This window comes from Pan troglodytes, chromosome X, assembly GCF_028858775.2.
Source record: "Pan troglodytes isolate AG18354 chromosome X, NHGRI_mPanTro3-v2.0_pri, whole genome shotgun sequence".
Lineage (NCBI taxonomy): Eukaryota > Metazoa > Chordata > Mammalia > Primates > Hominidae > Pan > Pan troglodytes.
In genome coordinates, this window is record NC_072421.2 from 49,567,386 (window position 1) to 49,585,553 (window position 18,168).

The 18,168-nt window shown below is 49.7% G+C and overlaps 1 protein-coding gene across 2 annotated transcripts; it reads left to right on the top strand.

Moving 5' to 3' along the window:
- Positions 1-144: 144 nt before the first annotated feature.
- PPP1R3F (protein phosphatase 1 regulatory subunit 3F) lies at positions 145-17,848 on the top strand. Of its 2 annotated transcripts, none has more exons than XM_016943633.3 (4): positions 145-1,223; positions 11,776-11,831; positions 12,352-12,434; positions 16,164-17,848. In XM_016943633.3, the coding sequence occupies exons 1-4, from the start codon at positions 223-225 to the stop codon at positions 17,418-17,420; spliced, it is 2,397 nt and encodes a 798-aa protein (XP_016799122.1). In that variant the 5' UTR covers positions 145-222; the 3' UTR covers positions 17,421-17,848. The 2 variants fall into 2 exon arrangements, with proteins under 2 accessions (XP_016799122.1, XP_016799123.1); XM_016943634.4 differs by having other exon boundaries at positions 172-1,223; positions 12,355-12,434.
- Positions 17,849-18,168: the final 320 nt, after the last annotated feature.

Genomic DNA, 18,168 nt, shown 5'->3' on the forward strand with positions numbered 1-18,168 from the left:
GGCATCCCCATTGGCTGCGTGCTTCTCCGGCTCTCAATTCGCTGTACGTCATCCGCGCATGGCTGCCCATTGGTCCTCTGCAATACTTGTCTTCATCTCACTGCCTACGCCCCCGTGAGCCGTACCCCTCCGCGCTGGCCTTCCCATTGGCTGCCCGCCCCTTCAGGCCCTGCCCCCGCCGGTCCCGCCGCCGGTGCCGTCGGTGCCGCCGCCGCCGCCGATATGGCGCGTACGGCCCCTGTGGAGCCCCCGCTGCGGCATTCCGCGCCCCCCTCGCCGGCCGCGGGTGAGCCCCGCACCTCGGTCGAGGCGGCGGTGGCCCCGCGGAGGGTGCTGTTCGCCGACGAGGCCTTGGGGCTGCCGCTGGCGCAGTTGCGCCGCTACCGGCCGTGGGGCGGGCCCGGGGCGGGCAAGATGGCGGCGGCGGCCGGGCAAGATGGCGGCGGCGGCGGGGCCGACGAGGACGACGATGGCGAGGATGGGGATGAAGGGGAGGAGGAAGAGGAGGCTTACCCCGAGCCCTCACCGCTGTGCCCCGTCCCCGCTGGCGGGGGGTTTTACCTGGTCCCCACATTTTCGCTGCCGCCCGCGCCGGGCCGTCTGGAGCGCTTGGGGCGCGTCATGGTGGAGCTGGAGGCGCTGCTGCCGCCTCCCGGAGCGGTCCCCGGGGGTGCCGGGGTGTGGGTGCCTGGGGGCCGCCCGCCGGTGCTGCGCGGGTTGGTACGCGTGCTGAACCGCTCCTTCGAGAAGGCGGTGCACGTGCGGGCCTCACACGACGGCTGGGCTTCCTTCTGCGACCACCCAGCGCGCTACGTCCCGCGCAGCCCGCCGTGGGCAGGAGCGGGAGGAACAGGAGCAGGAGATCCCATCCTGGATCCGGGGCTCGGCCTGGGCCCCGGCCAGGCATCCGCCTCCTCGCCCGACGACTGCGGCCGCACCGACCGCTTTGCCTTCCAGCTGCCCTTTGCTGAGGGCGCGGGCGATGGGGCGCGCATCGACTTCGTGGTGCGCTATGAGACCCCCGAGGGCACTTTCTGGGCCAACAACCACGGCCGCAACTACACGGTCCTGCTCCGGATCGCACCCGCTCCCACACCCACTGATGCCGAAGGGCTGCCCCAGCAGCAGCAGCTGCCGCAGCTGGAGCCACAGCCCGAGTGCCAGGGTCCCGTGGAGGCTGAGGCCAGGCAGCTGAAGAGCTGCATGAAGCCGGTGAGGCGCAGGTAATGTCAGCCAGCGCCACCTCCGCCAACGCAGGGCTGTGTCTGGGATGGAGGACAAGCATTCCGGCCCAGGAACCCCTCAGGCCTGCTCTCCAGGACAGGGAGGAGGGTGCATTGAGTCAGTCAGTCAAAGAGTGATGGAGGTCAAACATGTGCTAGGCACTGTTTTAACTGGGGTTTTATTCCTCCATTTATTGAGTTCCACTGTAAAGCCCTGAACAAGACAGACATCTACCCTACCCTCAAGGATTCATACAGGCTCCTATGGGAGACAGTTTGAAAAAACAAGCGAGCAAGCAGATAGGATAAATAGGGACAAAGTTAGCTGCTGAAGGGAGTAAGGGGATAGATTGGGAGGGAATGACTGTGTCAGACATGCTGTTAAAGGGAGGGCCTTTGAGGAGGTGAGTCCCGAATGATGATAAAGAAGAGTTATGCAGATACGGTGGGGAGGTGGGGGAGAGTTTGTAGGAAAAGGAACAGGGAGGACTTTTCTGAGGAGGTTTCATTTAAACTAAGTCCTGAATGATGAAGAACAGTTATGTGCATATATGGAACAAGGGTGTTCTAGGTAGAGGAAACAGCAAGTGCAAAGGTCCTGGGGTGGAAATGAGCTTGGTGTGAATGATCAGCAGTGTGCTGGAGTGGAGAGAACTGCAATGACATAGTGTGGACCAAGGGCTTTGCCAGTGGGGGGTAGAGCAGATTCTCTTTCTGACAGAGCAGGAAACCAGGATTCCAGAGGTGGAGAAACTGGTTGAGGCAGTGATGGCACCTGGCTCTTCCAGTTCACCCATGCCTGACCTTGAAGCCTGTGCACTCTACTGTTACGCTGTAATCTACTTTTGAGTCCTGTGGAGGCGAGGGGCTGAGCCCATGCTCTCACAAGAAAGCAGTGGCTCTAGCAGAGAGACAGAACCAGATGGGTACTGGACTTGAAGTTTTTGTCCTTTGTTTTTTTGCCACACCACCTGTGATCATTCAGGGACAGGGAGAAATAATCAGTTATACCCCAGGGGGCCCCAGAAGATTTCCCTAGGTTTCCTCTATCAAGCTATGAGTTCTTTAAGGGCAGCAGCTAGGCCTGATTCTTTTTGCGGTCACCTAAGTCTGGCCCAGGATCACTAGATTCTCCCTAAAATGTATACATTTCCCTGTTCCTGGGAGGACTGGGAATGAAAATGGGAAAATGCTTTTTGGACCTTGTATGTATACGCTTGGTCAGAAGCCCCTGGCTGCAGTAAGACATTTGTGGGTTCTGCTGGTTCTGGTAAGGCCTTAGGCTGTGAGTGGTTCAGAAAGGTCTAGCTCCGGGCTGGTGGGCAGATGTGCCTGGGTAACTGAGCAGGCAGGCAGGTACCCACTCACCCACCTGTGAGCCCCACCATAATCTGAGACTTCATTTAAAGGGGGCAGGCAGCATGGTTTTTCTTACAGCATTAAGAGTGTGGATTCTGGCATAGATTGCCTGGGTTCAAATCCTGGCGCTGCCACTTACTGGCCTTGTGACCTTGGCCAATGCATTTAACTACACCATGCCTCAGGACCCTCACCTGTAAAACAGAATTATAGCATCTACTTTACGGGATAAGAGTAAAGGTGCTCAGAACCAAGTCTGGCTCAAAGTAGTATCATACAGGTGTTAGCTAGTGTCAGTATTTAGGGAGCCACACCTACAGTTTCCTGGATTCCTCTCCTAAATTCGGCTCCGCCCATCAGCTGTGTGGCCTTGCCTCCGTTTCCTTCTCTGCTAAGGGAAATGACAGTCACTTTGCATGGTTGGATTGAATGCAGCAAACATGGGCAAGGTAACTGAAGCATGGTGGTAACTGCAAAAGATAACTGGCCAGCATTTACTGATTTCTGTGCTATGAACATCAGATCCATTCTCTCCGTGAGGCCTGCTGTGCATGCTGTGTTGTGTAGGTGCTATGATTATCCCCATTTAGTAGAGGGGAGACAGGTAGCTCAGAGAGATGAGCCAGCTTGCTCAAAGCCTCTCAGCTAGTGAGTGACAGGGCCAGGGAAGAAATGCTAGGGACATTTATTTTTTTCTATTTTTTTTTTTTTTTAAACTGGTCCTCTAGAAAGCCTGGCATGATTTAGGGCAAATTCTGGATTTCACTCTTGGTGTTCACAGCATGTTGTGCTTTCCTTTTACCTTTTTTTTTTTTTTTTTTGCTTTATCGAGGTATACCTACATAAAGTGTACTGATATTCCGTGTATAGCCCAGTGGATTTGTACATATGTATGCACTTGTGTAACCACCACCCAGATGAAGATACTGAGCAGGTCCAGTACCCCAGAGCCACCTTCATTTCTATCACTTTCCCAAGCTGTCATCCCCGCCGGCTGTCATGGGAACCCTGTCTGTAAGATGCGACAGTTTGGGTAAAGGAGTTGGTCATTTTAAAGAGTGTGAAAGGCAGAGAACAGAGAAATCAAAACCTTGCAGGGCCAAGGTGGGTGGAGAGGGTGTTTTTCTTTTAACATACATGGGTGGTTTTAAGGAGAAATTGAAGCAGCCTGTTCAGACAATTGTTTTGGTATCTGGCCCCAGGTCTGTGGTTCCTAACATGACTTGTGATATTATTTTAAGTGGGCAGATGGCTTTTTGATAGCTTCTTTATCTTTCGATCTCAGCTCTTGCAAAGGGGAGGTTGGTGCTCATTGCAAGATCAGCGATAAGGGTTTCTTTGTAGGTCGGTGGCTTTTTTGGTGAGTACATTTCAACATATTATTGTTTTAGAACCTGTGTGCTGCCAGTGACTTGCAGCACTGTTGAAGACTAGCCACCGTTTGTGACCTAGCCCTCTTGGGAAATGGCGGAGGATCTCAGGGTATATCCCTTACCTGTGGGAGCCCTATCATAGAGGGCTTCCTGTTGAGGAAATGTTGGCTGTAGGCTCTCTGTGCACTGAGCACAGCCACATCAGGTGAGGGCATGGGAGAAGTCCGTGGTAGCCATCAGGATAGAGTTCAGAAACCCAAATGGCTGCTTTCCCTGGGTTGCTGGACCAGGCATTTGGTAACTCTAAAGCTTAGAGATGATTCATCGACAAGCATTTATTGACTGCCTACTGTGTGCTGGGCACAGTGGTAGGTTCCAGCAGGGAAAGAGATGCAGAGTGGTCCTAAGATGTCACAGGGCTTGTGGGATGGAGTACAGAGGATTTGTTGTATGAGACCTGGCTGAGCCCCTGCTCTTCGCCAGGCACTTCACTGAGTACTATATTTTCATGCAAGGTCTGGTTTAATTCCGACAACATTCCCTGTGAAGTAGAGGGTTTTAAATTTCTCTTTCCTGGATAAGCAAACTGAGGCTCCCAGAGTCCAAAGTCCTAGGGCTGGTGTGGGGAAAAGCCCTCCTGATCTTCCTTGGCACTTGACACTACCCTTTGGAAGTGTCCTATTCCTCTTAAAAGTGAAGACCAAGAGAGCCTCACCATGGTCTTCAAGCACCCTCCCATCCCATTCCCCAATCTGGCCTCCACTGGCTTATAGTCTTAACACCAGTGGTCTTTCTGAGCTCCTGTCACCATGGTCTTTCTGTTACTCCAAAGGGCCTCGCTCCTTTCTGCTGCAGGGCCTTTGCCCCTGCTGTTTCCTTCACCAGGAGCATTTATCCCGTACCCCTTGCAGTCTCCTCCAGTGTTGATCCCTCAGTTCTAAGAGGACTTCCCCAGGGGAGCCTGTCCACCCCAGTGTCCTCGGGCCCCTGGCTTTTTCATAGCACTCATCAGCCCAGCACGTGCTAAGCTTGGTCCCATGGCAGATCAGATGAACATGGCCACCAGTCGAGGGGTCATCGGCCACCCTGCCTAGCAGTTCTACTATATTTTTTTGATCCACTCGTTTCTCCTCTGAAGTGACTCTTTCAAATGTTCTTTGCCTTCAGACTTTCTCTCCTGCTTCAAAAAACAAAACAGAAGCCATAAGAATGGAACTCGCTATAACTTGCGGCCCCCAAGTCTGCACGCTGATTTCCCTCCCCTGTGTTACAGATGACGAGGAGTCCCTTCTTGCTCAGGCCACTTCTCCCTCCTGTGCTCTGGGTCCCAGTTTCTGCTACTTGCTCTAGAATCTGACATCGTCAGTCACTTTTTTCTCTCCTGGCACGTTTTCTGCTGCCCTCCTTGCTTGATCCTCTGTTCACCTTTGCCTGTGCCAGCATCCCTTCTGTCTCCGCTGACCCCACGTTCTCTCCCTCCTGCTTCTGGCCAGCACCTCATCACCCTCCCCTTCACTGCCGACCCCTGCAGAGTTGCCTGTACTTGCCTTCTGCACTTGCTCACCCCCGTAAGTGTTAGCCCCCGGCATCTGCCAGATTCTGCAGGTGGTTTTTTAGTTTTCCTCTTGAAGTGGTTGACCACTCCTACTTAAAACACTTTGTCTTCCCTTGCCTTGAGACCACACTCTGCTGGTTTTCCTCTTAACTCTCTGGCCCTTCTCTTTCTCCTGGCTCTTCCCTTAGCTTCATGTATCCAAACTCGGCATCTCCACTTGACTGATGGCCCAAATAATTCCTCAAACTCACCTTGTTGGGGACTGCATTCATCACCTCTCCCACAGTGTTCCCAAGCAGCCTCTCACTCCCCTACCTCCCCACTTGCTCGTTTTGCTTTTCAGCATCCTTAAGTAAGCCCTGCCTGACCCTGCAGATTGGGCCAGGGACCCTTATTCTAGGGCATTCTTTCCTTTTCTAAAGGCACTGATCGCAGTTTGTAGTTATATCTTTATTAGGGGGTTGCTGGATGACTCTCTGCCCCGCTAGACTGTAAGCTCCGTGAGGGGTAGGGACATGGTCTGCTTTCATTCACCACTGTATTCCTGCAGGCCTGCCACAGTGCCTGGCACTTAGCAGGTGCTCAATAAATGTTTGTTGAAATAATGAGTTTGAGTATTTTTTTAATGTCTTCCTCCATACTGAATTGTAAGCTTCCTAGTTGGGTTTGCTCACCATGGTGTCTCCAGGGTCCGTCACTGGGGCTGATGCACAGGAAGGCCCACTGTCTTTCAGTGCACCTATAACTGAAGGGATGGGGATCCAACCTGCTATACGAGTTGGCAGCCTCAGGGGAAACCAGAATAACCGGAGTTGAACGGGACAAGTCAGGGGGCATCTTAGTTGTCTGTAGAGTGAGGAATTAATGTGAACGTGATCCTCTTTTATGCCACAGAAAACTTGGTAGGGCATTATGGTTAAGGACACGGGCCTGAGGCCACGTGCTAAGAAAGTGGCAGAGCTGGGATCTGAGCCTGTGTGGTCCTGCTCTAGTGCTCCAGCTCTTAGCTACTGTACCAGGCTGGGTGATGCATTTTACCAGCAGGGCAACACTGGGCAAGTTGCTTTCCTTTCAGAGCTTCAGTTTCCCTCAATGGAAATTTGGAGGGGGTTACTGTTAAGTGCTTTATAGGTACTTTTCAAATATTTCTTTGATCTGCTGAACAACTCACTGATGTAGGTATTATTATCCCCTCCTTAGAGATGAGGTAACTGAGGCACAGAGAGGTTAAGTAACTTGCCCCAGGTCACACAGCTGATAGGTGGCAGAGTTGGAATTGTTCAAAATTGCATATCCTAACCCTTTATTGAGTTGTGAAATCAATTTACTGGGTTTCAACAAGCATTAAAAAGAAAAAGGAAATAGCATAAGAAATGCCAGTGTATCACCACATGCAGTAAAGGTAAGTATTGTTTCACTCGAAGAACAACCATTTTTCAGTTATTTATATGTCTGTTTACACGTGTGGGTGTGCTGGGTTATGATGTAGAATGGATTTCTTACTATGGGTCGTGGCCAAAGAATGAAGTCATGGCTGTTGAAGAAGCTCATGGCACGAGAAACTGCTCTCCCTCTACCCCACTGGATCACCCGCAAGTCCCAGAGTTGAGGCTGACACACTTGTTGGGGAAGGCAAAGCAGTGCCCCACATAACTTGGTGGCTTTCACAGCCACCTTCAAATCCTGTTCTTTTCAGAAAGCAGATGGCTCAGGGTAACTGCAATTCTGAGTATCGTGGGGCAGGTTTCTGAAGCCACTCATACCCCCGGAAAGTCAGCGTTATCTTCAGGTTGACTACATGGGAGCCGGGGTCTGCTGAGTTTCCCTTTGGGTTTCAGTGCCTGACCCACTTTGGGCTGGCAAAATTCTTTGAAAACATGAATGCTGAGGGTGCTCCAGAGGACTCGGGTGGTGGTGGCAATGGCAGTCTGTGACTGCTCTGAAAGTCTGCTTTGCTTTTCTCCACAGGGCTTGTCAGCCCTCACCCGCTCGCTTACTCTGTGACTGGCGAATCACCTTTCTTGGCTTTCTTGGCTGGCCTAGGCCGGGGCCAACACCACCTCTTTCCAAATCCTCACCCTCTGGTCTCCTCGGGGCCTATCAGCTTGGCAGCCATTGTGTTTCCTGATGGCCGGAGGAATTTGCACGCCCAGGAGACTGGCGTGCAGGCCTGAGATGGCCCCTTTTAGTCGACACCAGCTTGACTAGTGCTCACTAGCACCCAAATGATGCATGTCCAAGATTTTCCAGATCTGTGTGCCCTGGCCCCTATGGCTCACTGCCCTTGAGGGGATGCCACGTGGTACTTGTGGGGCTGGTGCCAAAAGAACAGGTTTCCTTCTTGAAAACGAGCAGGCATACTGCAGGTACAGTTTTGTTCTTAATCTTCTCCCTCCCCATTTTTCTAAGAACCTCTCTTCTCTGTTACCGATCAGTGAGTCAGTATACATTTGTACTTGATTTCTCTTACTATCCTCATGTTGATTGAAGTCATAGCTGCCCTTGAGTTTTTACTGTGAAAGACGGTTCAAAGATAACTTGTTTCTTTTTAAGCCCACAATTTCAAACTCTCTTCAAAGTGGAGCCCTCCTGGGGTGTTTGTTACCAGCGTGGTTGTGTAGTCAGTGAGTGTAGAGATGCAGTTCCTTGAGTTTTAGTTTTTGCATTTGTAAAAAGGAAGGGTGTTGTTTTGAAGGATAGATGTGAAGGTTTTCAAATGCCTTGGTGTGTCAATGAGAGGGGCCCATGGTGGAGGAGGTGAACAATACATGCTTGTGCTTTCTGCTTTCATATCTGACTTTGGAGAATGACTTGTTTGCTTCTGTCGATGTTGTGGATCTTGGGATTGGCTCAATGGCGTGACCTGCTTTTTGGATGTTCTCGCCCTCCTCAGCCATGGAAAGGGTGCTCTGGGGGCTGAAGGATTGATTGTGTATTTGTTTTTCTTTCTCCTTCCTCCAACTGAATTGTGGAGTCCTTTACCTGCTGGCTAGCTGATTCCTGAGTGTTCTCCTTTTTCTCTCTCACATCTATGACTCTGCAGTGGCTTTTAGAAGCCTGTTTGTAATATATGTCCGGACTAGGCCAGATGGAGGAGAAGGCTTGCCTGCTACTGCGCACAGGTGGGAGGGCTGGCTTTCTGTCTGTCTGTGGGCCTTCTTGAAGAGGCTTGGTTTAGAAGATCCTAGGAGGAGGATGTTTTCTGTCATGAAGGACTATGGTAACAAAAAGAAGTAAGTTAGTGCAGCCTGGCAGAAATTGTGTTGAGACAAAAGTCCAAAGACCTGGATTTTAGGACCACGGAGGGGATTGGTGTGGGACCAAGCTGGTTTGCTCTGAGTCTCTCTTTCTCATCTGTGATGTGTGGGAGGTGGCAGCTGGGCTCCCAGAGTCACCCACCCTAGGCCCTGTAGTATTCTGATTCAAGTACCTCTGGTGGGATTTGTGAGTCCTAGACAGTAGAGAAAGACAGACGGTCCCTTCTAGACTCTAGATCCATATATATGGTTCAAACGTTCTCCCCGAGGGTGTTTATAGAAAGCAGTTCTTGCAGCCATTCTGTGTCTAGTGGCCTCCTAGCCACACATGTCCCAGGCCCATGGAGGTAGGGAAATGGGGAATGAATATGTGGGCAAAGGCAGGTCCAAAGAAAAGCCTGCATGAAGGAGGAGGGAGGGATCTTGTCTAGTATTGATGCCTCCCTCTATCTACTTCTAGAAAGGATGGAGATGGGTTGGGTAAGACCCCAGTCTCCCTCATCCAAGAAGCAGCAGCTGACTGGGTAAGAGCCAAAAGGCCTGGGTTGTGATGTGAAGTGTATGACCTTGAGCCATTTACTCAGCCTCTGTTTTATCCTCTGTAAAATGGAGACAATAGTACTGCCTGCTTCAGAGGATTACAAGTACCTGTCTCATAGGGTGATTGTGAGGATTGAATTAACACATGTTGCCCAGGCACCGTGGCTCATGCCTGTAGTACTAGGACTTCGGGAGGCTGAGATGGGAGGATCGCTTGAGTCCAGGAGTTCACGACCAGCCTGGTCAACATAGCAAGACCCCATCTCTAAAAACAAAATACAAAAAAAACAAAAACAAAAACCAAAAAACCCCAAAAACTTCTTTAAAAAAATGTGAAGCACTTAGAACAGTGTGTAATGCCATAGTAGGTACTATGTATGGGTCAGATGGTGATACTCTGTTTCTGTGAAGGTAATTGGTTATGGGTTTTCAAAAAGTTTCAACCAGGCCGGGCACGGTGGCTCATTCCTGTAACCCCAGCACATTGGGAGGCCGAGGAGGGTGGATCACCTGAGGTCAGGAGTTCGAGACCAGCCTGGCCAACATGGCAAAACCCCGTCTCTATTAAAAATACAAAAATTAGCTGGCTGTGATGGTGGGTACCTGTAATCCCTGATACTTGAGAGGCTGAGGCAGGAGAATCACTTGAACCTGGGAGGCAGAGGTTGCAGTGAGCCGAGATCATGCCATTGCACTCCAGCCTGGCGACAGAACGAGACTCCATCTCAAAAAAAAATTTTTTTTCAACCATTGTCAGAAGTATCAAGAATGTCACATTGCCTCTTAGGAAGAAAAAGGTGTGGGCATTCGCCCCAGCTCCTCTCAGGTTTTAGTCAATGCTTCCCTCATTTACCTTAATCTGTAGACACTTGATACTCATTTTCAGAATAAGAACAGTGACTTCTCCATGATGAGATGCCACCCCTGGGAGGACCCACCTGAAATGCACTCAGCTTATGCCACTCAGGGATCTGACTGGCCTGGTGAAGGAGGAGCAAGACCCATAAATATCTACAGTTGATTCAATCCCAGCTGTGTGTCAGGCCCTGATTTCTGGCTGTCCATCCTCATTCCTCTTGACTGCCCTGTGCTTAGTGCACATCCTGACTCCCCGGGGCTCTGTTTTATGAGTGAGGAGGTGAAGCGACCTGCCAGGCTGATATGGGGACAAGAGGGTTAGCATAGGGACCCAGGCCTCTGTGACCTCCCTCCCAGTCTCCATTTGCATTCCTTCCTCTGCCTCACAGTCTTGTCTACCTGCCATTTCTTAGAAAAGGTGTTTTTGTTTTGTTTTGTTTTGTTTTGTTTTGTTTTTGTGAGATAATCTCTCATTCTGTCGCCCAGGCTGGAGTGCAGTGGTGTGATTTCGGCTCACTGCAATCTCTGCCTCTTGGGTTCAAGCGATTTTCCTGCCTCAGCCTCCCAGGTAGTTGGGATTACAGGCGCCCACCACCACGCCCAGCTAATTTTTATATTTTTAGTAGAGACGGAGTTTCACCATGTTGGCCAGGCTGGTCTTGAATTCCTGACCTCAGGTGATCCACCTGCCTCGGCCTCCCAAAGTGTTGGGATTACAGATGTGAGCCACCGCATCTGGCCCTTTTTTTTTTTTTTTTTTTTTTTTTGAGACTGAGTTTCACTCTTGTCCCCTAGGCTGGAGTGCAATGGCGCGATCTTGGCTCACTGCAACCTCCGCCTCCCAGGTTCAAATGATTCTCCTGCCTCGGCCTCCCAAGTAGTTGGGACTATGGGCGTGCACTGCCATGCCCAGCTAATTTTTTGTATTTTTAGTAGAGACAGGGTTTCATCATGTTGCCCAGGCCGGTCTTGAACTCCTAACCTCAAGTGGTCTCCCTGCCTCGGCCTCCCAAAGTGCTGGAATTACAGGTGTAAGCCACCACGCCCAGCCAAAAAGATGGGTTCTTCTATCTTTTCTCTTTCCATAGCCAGGAATGTATCCTAAAGAAATGATACAAGTGTCGATAAAACTATGCCCAATGCTGTTTGCTGGTTTGCTTTGCAACCTCTAAATGAAAGAACTTAGCTGCTCAGTAGGAAGGGAATGGTATGATATGAGTATTAAGCAGCCATTTGAAATGTTTGCAAAAGTGTATAATGATGTTTCTTACTGTTAAATGGACAAAGCTAGCTGTGAAATTATGTCTGTAGAATCTAAATGATTTCGTAGAATATCTGGAAGGAAATTTTCCAGAATGGTAACAGTAGTTGTCTCTGGCTGATGTGTGATTGTTTTTCTTGCTTCTTTAGACTTTCCTGTATTTTGTGAATTTTCTATAATGAGGCTGTAGGACTTTTAGGATGAGGGGATAAACAAAGGCAGCAGAAGAGAAAACAGCAGCTGTCAGGTGAAGGTGGGCTAGCACAGAGGCTCAGAAGGTGCCAGTGGGTGGCAGAAGTGACCTCTCAGGGTATTATTAGATCCATGTACTCTCTCCTCTGCCCTGCAGGCCTGCCGAGGAGGAACTGAAGACGAAGAACATGGATGATAACACCTCTGCCATGGGTAAGCAATTGGCAAGCTTCGGAAGTTTTAGCTTGTATTTACCATGTCTTTCTTCCTACTGTTTTTCTTTCTATAAAAATGAAAAAGGCTGGGCTCAGTGGCTCATGCCTGTAATCACAGCACTTTGGGAGGCTGAGGCAGGAGGATTGCTTGAGGCCAGGAGTTCGAGATGAGCCTGGGCAACATAGTGAGACCTCATCTCTTAAAAAAAAAAAAAAAGACGGGCATGCTGGCATGCATCCGTAGTCCCTGCTACTTGGGAGGCTGAGCTGGGAGGATCATTTGAGCCCGGGAGGTTGATGCTGCAGTGAGTCATGATTGTGCCACTGCACCCCAGCCTTGGTGACACATCGAGACCCTATCTCAAAAAAAAAAAATGAAGGGGTACCCTCTGCTTTAGATTGTCACAGAAAGCTTCAGAGGCAAAACTGCCAGTTGGCTAGGATGGCAGATTTTCTTAACAAAACCATACCTACTTGTATGCCTGTCTTGCCCAATGCTGCCTTTCTCTTCCCTCTAGCAGAGCATCCTGATGTCCAGGAGTCAGTGGGTCCACTGGTAGCCCCCACCCCTCTCCGTCCATGGCCCCAGATGACACTTCAGGTAAGTGGGTCCTTGCAGCCTTGGAGTAGACAGCCCAATAGGAGGCTCACAGTGTGACTATTGCTGGGCTGGGTGGTGGGGCCCACTAGCTCTGTGTCCTCCCTGGGTTGGAGGGAGGGCACAAAACTCAGAACCTGATGGGGGAGGGGGAGAATGCAGTTACTCACCTGGGCTTGTAGAAATGTCATTTGTTAATTTAGCAAAAATTTATGGAGTGCTTGTTCTGTGCTAAGCACTGTTACAAACATGCAAAAACGCTCTTTGAGGGGGCTTATGTGTTAGTAGGGTGAGACATGATAAAGTAATAGAATATATGGTACTTTAGGTGATGAGTGATAAGGAAAAATAGAAAGGAATAGGGAGTGGGTGAGAGACTGTGTGTGTGTGTGTGTGTGTGTGTGTGTTGTGGGTGGGGGTCGGTTGCAACTTTAGATTAGGTGGCCTGGGAAGGCTTTAGTGATTAGTGAGATCTGAGCGAAGATCTGAGGAAGGTGAGAGAGTGAGCCATGTGGATAACTAAGGGAAGAACATCCCAGGCGAGTGTGAAGTTCCTGAGGTGAGGCCATGACTAACGTGTGTGAGGGACAGTGTAGAAGCCAGCGCAGCAGGGGCAGAACGAGGGAGGGGGAGAGTGGTGCGGGGTGAGGGTAGAGAGGTGGCTGAGGACAGATTGGGTGGCGCCTCACAGGCCATGGTGAAGACTTTGGCTTTTACTCCGAGTGAGGGGGAGCCGCAAGAGCATTGTGGATGGAGGAGGGATGTGATCTGATTTAGGATTTAACAGTCTCCCTCTGGCTGCTGCTTGGAAAATAGACGTCAGAGCAAGGGTGGAAACAGGCGACTCGTGAAGGGGAGGCCACTGCAGTGGTCCAGGCGAGCGTGATGGTAGGTAGGGGAGGTAGAGACATTTTGGAGGGTGTGTGTGTGTGTGTGTGTGTGTGTGTGAACTTTTTAATTACAAAAAGTTTCAAACATACAAAAGTAAAATAGTATAATGAACCTACGTACACCATCCCCCAGCTTCAGTAAATATCAACACATGCCCATTCTTATTTTATCTGTACCCCGTCTCCTCCCTCCCATTCCCTCTAGAATTATTTTGGAAGACATCCAGACATCATCCCATCCATAAATACTTCTGTTTGTATCTCAGAAAATTAAGAACTCTTTTTTGTTTTTTTTTTTTGAGACAGAGTCTCACTCTGTCACCTAGGCTGGAGTGCAGTGGTGTGATCTCGGCTTACTGCAACCTCTGCCTCCTGGGTTCAAGCAAGTACATCCAGCTAATTTTTGTATTTTTAGTAGAGACGGGATCCGTTGCCTTGGCCTCCCAAAGTGCTGGGATTACAGGTGTGAGCCATCACGTCTGGCCAGAAAATTAAGAATTCTTAACCCCACAATACTATCATCACACCTTAGAAAATAAATGGTAATTCCTCAGTATCATCAAGTATTTGGTCAGTGTTCAAGTTTCCTTCTCTCATAAGTGTTTAGGATCCAAACAAGGTTGACATGTTGCATTTGATTGATGTGTCTCTTTAGATTTTTAAAATCTCCCCCACTTTGTTTCTTTGCAATTTGTTGGTTGAAGAAACTTTGCTTGTCCTGTAGAATTTTCCAGTCTGGGTCTGGCTGATTACATCCAGGTGGAAATACATTTCTTACTCCATTTTTATTAATTTATTAATTCTATTAATTAATGTAATCTTATTAAATTTATTTAATTTAATTTATCAAATTGTATTAAACGAATGTATTTAATCTTTTATTATTAAATTAACTAGAATTAACTCTATTTAATTCTATTATTCCCACTTCCTTTATTAGCTAGAATTCTTCTCTAAAGAAAAACTGTCCCACACCAGCTATTTGGCTACTTTGAGATATAGTTTGTGCAGAAAAAGCAGTGTAAATATTTAATTTTTTCCATTTTATTTACCAGTTTTCAGAGAAGTACTACTACAAAGGTGACCAATAAAAGGATTTTTGGTTTTGTGTCATTATGAACTCATGAATTCTAAACATATTTGAATGAGTTTCAATCCATTGCACTTATTTGTTTGCTTTTTTTGATGCTTAAATTGAACTATCCCTGGCTAGTAGGAGCTTATTGAGATGGGCTCCTCTGTCCTTTTGACATGCCCTCATCATTCTGTGAGCCTTTCTCACATCTTCCATGACAATATGTGCTAGGTTCATCCTGTACTCTCCCTGCCCCAAGCCTGGAAACAGCCATTTCTTTCTTGCTTTTCTTTTCTTTATTTTCTTTTTCTTTTTCTTTCTTTTCTTTCCTTTCCTTTCTTTCTTTCCTTTCCTTTGTCTCTCTCTTTCTTTCTTTTCTTTTACTTTATTTTTCTTTCCTTTCTTTCCTCTCTCTCTCTCTTTCTTTCTTTTTTCTTTTTCTTTTTTTTTTTTTTTTTTTGAGTCAGAGTCTTTCTCTGTCGCCCAGGCTGGAGTGCAGTGGCACAATCTCGGTTCACTGCAACCTCTGCCTTCTGGGTTCAAGCAATTCTCCTGTCTCAGCCTCTTGAGTAGCTGGGATTACAGGCACATGCCACCACACCCGGCTGATTTTTGTATTTTTGCAGAGACGGGGTTTCACCATGTTGGCCAGGCTGGTCTTGAACTCCTGACCTGCCTGGTGATCCACCTGCCTTGGCCTCCCAAAGTGCTGGGATTACAGGCGTGAGCCACTGAGCCTGGCCAGAAACAGCTATTTCTTTAAGGAGCACTGATTCCTTTCAGTGGAGAGTGGCATTCAAAGGCCAAGATTTGGGGGCTCGGCATGCTTGCTGCTACTAGATTGGTCATTGTTTCTAGGCCCTTTCAAAAGATGGAGCTAGGAAATAATTGTTTTTTAAAGAGAAGATGATACATCATGGGTTCATATGGACATCCTGGCTATGTTTTGGGATTTTTTTGCATTTTATTTTTTTTTTAATTTTTTTAATTTTTAATTTTTGAGGGGACATAGTAAGTGTATATATTTATGGAGATGTTTTGATATAGGCATGCATTGTGTAATAATCACATCATGGAGAATGAGGTATGCATGTCCTCAAGCATTTATCCTTTGTGTTACAAACAATCCACTTACACTCTTTATTTATTTTTTTTTTTGAGACAAAGTCTCTGTCGCCCAGGCTGCAGTGCAGTGGCACAGTCTCGGCTCACTGCAATCTCTGCCCTCTGGGTTCAAGTGATTCTCCTGCCTCAGCCTTTTGAGATTACAGGCGCACAACACCACGCCCAGCTAATTTTTGTATTTTTGGTAGAGACGGGGTTTCACCATGTTGGCCAGGCTGGTCTCGAACTCCTAGTTTCATGTGATCCGCCCGCCTTGGCTTCCTAAAGTGCTTGGATTACAGGTGAGAGCCACTGTGCCTGGCTACTTAACACTTTTAGTTATTTTAACTGGCTCTGTTTTGAAGGTAAGCCAGCAGTATTTAGTGATGATCATTCACCAAATATTCACACCCACCGAATTCCTCAGCTTTATAATCTGCAAGAAGCCCTGTTTTACTGCATCCAATTGTGTTATTTTACCATAGATGACAGTCTTTGGAGTCTAGACAGTGACAGAGGGCGCTTTAAGGCATTTTTATATAGAAACCCCTGTGGGGCTGGCTGTGGGCTGTCACACTTCTTACTGTCTCTGCTTGTTCCATCCCCTCCTCTGCTTCATTCCCTTGCTTTTTCTCTGCCCCCTTGCCCCGGCCATGGCTCCAGGTTTCTGACGTTCCGATGACTGGCAACCCCGCAGAAGAAGGTGACGTCCCCAGAAGCAGTCCACCTGTGGCTTTTACAGAGGTCCTCCAGGCACCGGCCATCAGGATTCCCCCCTCCTCCCCTCTCTGTGGCCTGGGTGGCTCCCCCAGAGACCAGGCCTCAGGGCCCGATGCGAGCGAGGGGGCCACCGGGCCTTTCCTGGAGCCCAGTCAGCAGCAGGCAGAGGCCACATGGGGAGTATCGAGTGAGAATGGAGGGGGGCTGGAGGCTGTGAGTGGGTCGGAGGAGCTGCTCGGTGAGGACACCATCGACCAGGAGCTGGAGCAGCTCTACCTGTCTCACCTGAGCCGCCTACGGGCTGCTGTGGCTGCGGGTGGGGCAGGGGGTGGTGGGGAGGGCTCCACAGATGGAGGGATGTCCCCCAGCCATCCCCTGGGCATACTGACGGACCGCGACCTGATCTTGAAGTGGCCTGGCCCTGAGCGGGCCCTGAACAGCGCCCTGGCTGAGGAGATCACGCTGCACTATGCCCGGCTGGGGCGTGGCGTGGAGCTCATCAAGGACACCGAAGACCCTGATGATGAAGGGGAGGGTGAAGAGGGGCTCTCTGTCACACCCTCCAGCCCAGAAGGGGACAGCCCCAAGGAATCGCCTCCAGAAATCCTCTCCGGGGCCCGTTCTGTGGTAGCCACTATGGGAGATGTGTGGCTCCCATGGGCAGAGGGCTCAGGATGTGACGGCCCTGTGGTTCTGGGTACAGAGGGTCAGTTCATTGGGGATCCTGAGAAAGGGATGGGCAAGGACACCAGCTCTTTGCACATGAATAGGGTGATAGCTGGGGTGACTGAGTCCCTGGGGGAGGCCGGGACAGAAGCCCAGATAGAGGTCACCAGTGAGTGGGCAGGCAGCTTGGATCCCATATCTGGCAAGGAGCCAGCCTCTCCCGTCCTTCTGCAGGGGCAAAATCCCACCCTCCTCAGTCCCTTGGGGGCCGAAGTCTGTCTCTCTAGTGTAGCCAGGCCTCATGTGAGCTCCCAGGATGAAAAGGATGCAGGCCCAAGCCTTGAACCCCCAAAGAAGTCTCCCACCCTAGCAGTCCCTGCAGAATGTGTGTGTGCACTGCCTCCTCAGCTCCGGGGGCCCTTGACCCAGACTCTGGGGGTCCTGGCCGGGCTAGTGGTGGTCCCTGTGGCTCTGAACAGCGGTGTGTCCCTCCTGGTGCTTGCGCTGTGCCTCTCTCTGGCTTGGTTCTCATAGGCTCTGCTTGTGGGATCAGCAGAGGCTTAAGATGGGATACATGGCCTGTGCAGTGAGGGGACCTGGGTCCTTTGCTTCTGAGAATGCTCAGCTGAAAGAGAGGCCTTCTCATCCCCAAGCTCTCCAGTCAACACAGGGCTCCCTGTGGTGACACCAGTGGAGATGAGGGAACGGGTAGATGGTGTGAGTGAGGGGAACTTTTAGAGTGGAACTGGGCATGTCCTCCGCCTACCCCCCGAGCCTGTATTTATTTTTGTATAATTCTCTGGATGAGGGAGAGTGGTCGTGAGCTGGTCTTGGGGCACAATTACCCAGAGATATATTTATTAACAGCCAACCTGTGCAACCTGCTGGAGCTTTATTTTTAATTTAATTTATATAGAGTACCTATTATTATATGCCACAATAGAGCTCTATGAGAAACAGTGTCTTGTGGTGTAGTGTTCTCCTGTTTGGGCATGAGTGTGCAGGGTGGTCACTTTCTGTGGGAGGATCACAGTGGGGAGTTGGGGGTGGGACGTGGTCGCCTGCTGCTGCTTCAACATGTCTGTCCTTGAAGATCTGTGTCTCCTCGTCTCGTGGTCCTAATCCATATGGTTGTTTGTCTTTTCCACATTCTGCCTGTGGGACCCTACAGGTGTGTATTTGGATGGTGGTGGTGGGAGCCAGGGAGGAAGAGTGGCAGCCACATGAGGGTTTGGTGTCAGTCACATGGTTGCAGTGGTAGCTGTGGTCTCCTGTGGATGTG

Excerpts from the sequence above, each read along its gene's own strand:
- PPP1R3F (XM_016943633.3), top strand. The coding sequence starts at position 223 with ATGGCGCGTACGGCCCCTGTGGAGCCCCCGCTGCGGCATTCCGCGCCC. Across the intron at positions 11,832-12,351 it reads TGATAACACCTCTGCCATGG|CAGAGCATCCTGATGTCCAG; the intron begins GTAAGCAATTGG and ends TCTTCCCTCTAG. Across the intron at positions 12,435-16,163 it reads GGCCCCAGATGACACTTCAG|GTTTCTGACGTTCCGATGAC; the intron begins GTAAGTGGGTCC and ends CCATGGCTCCAG.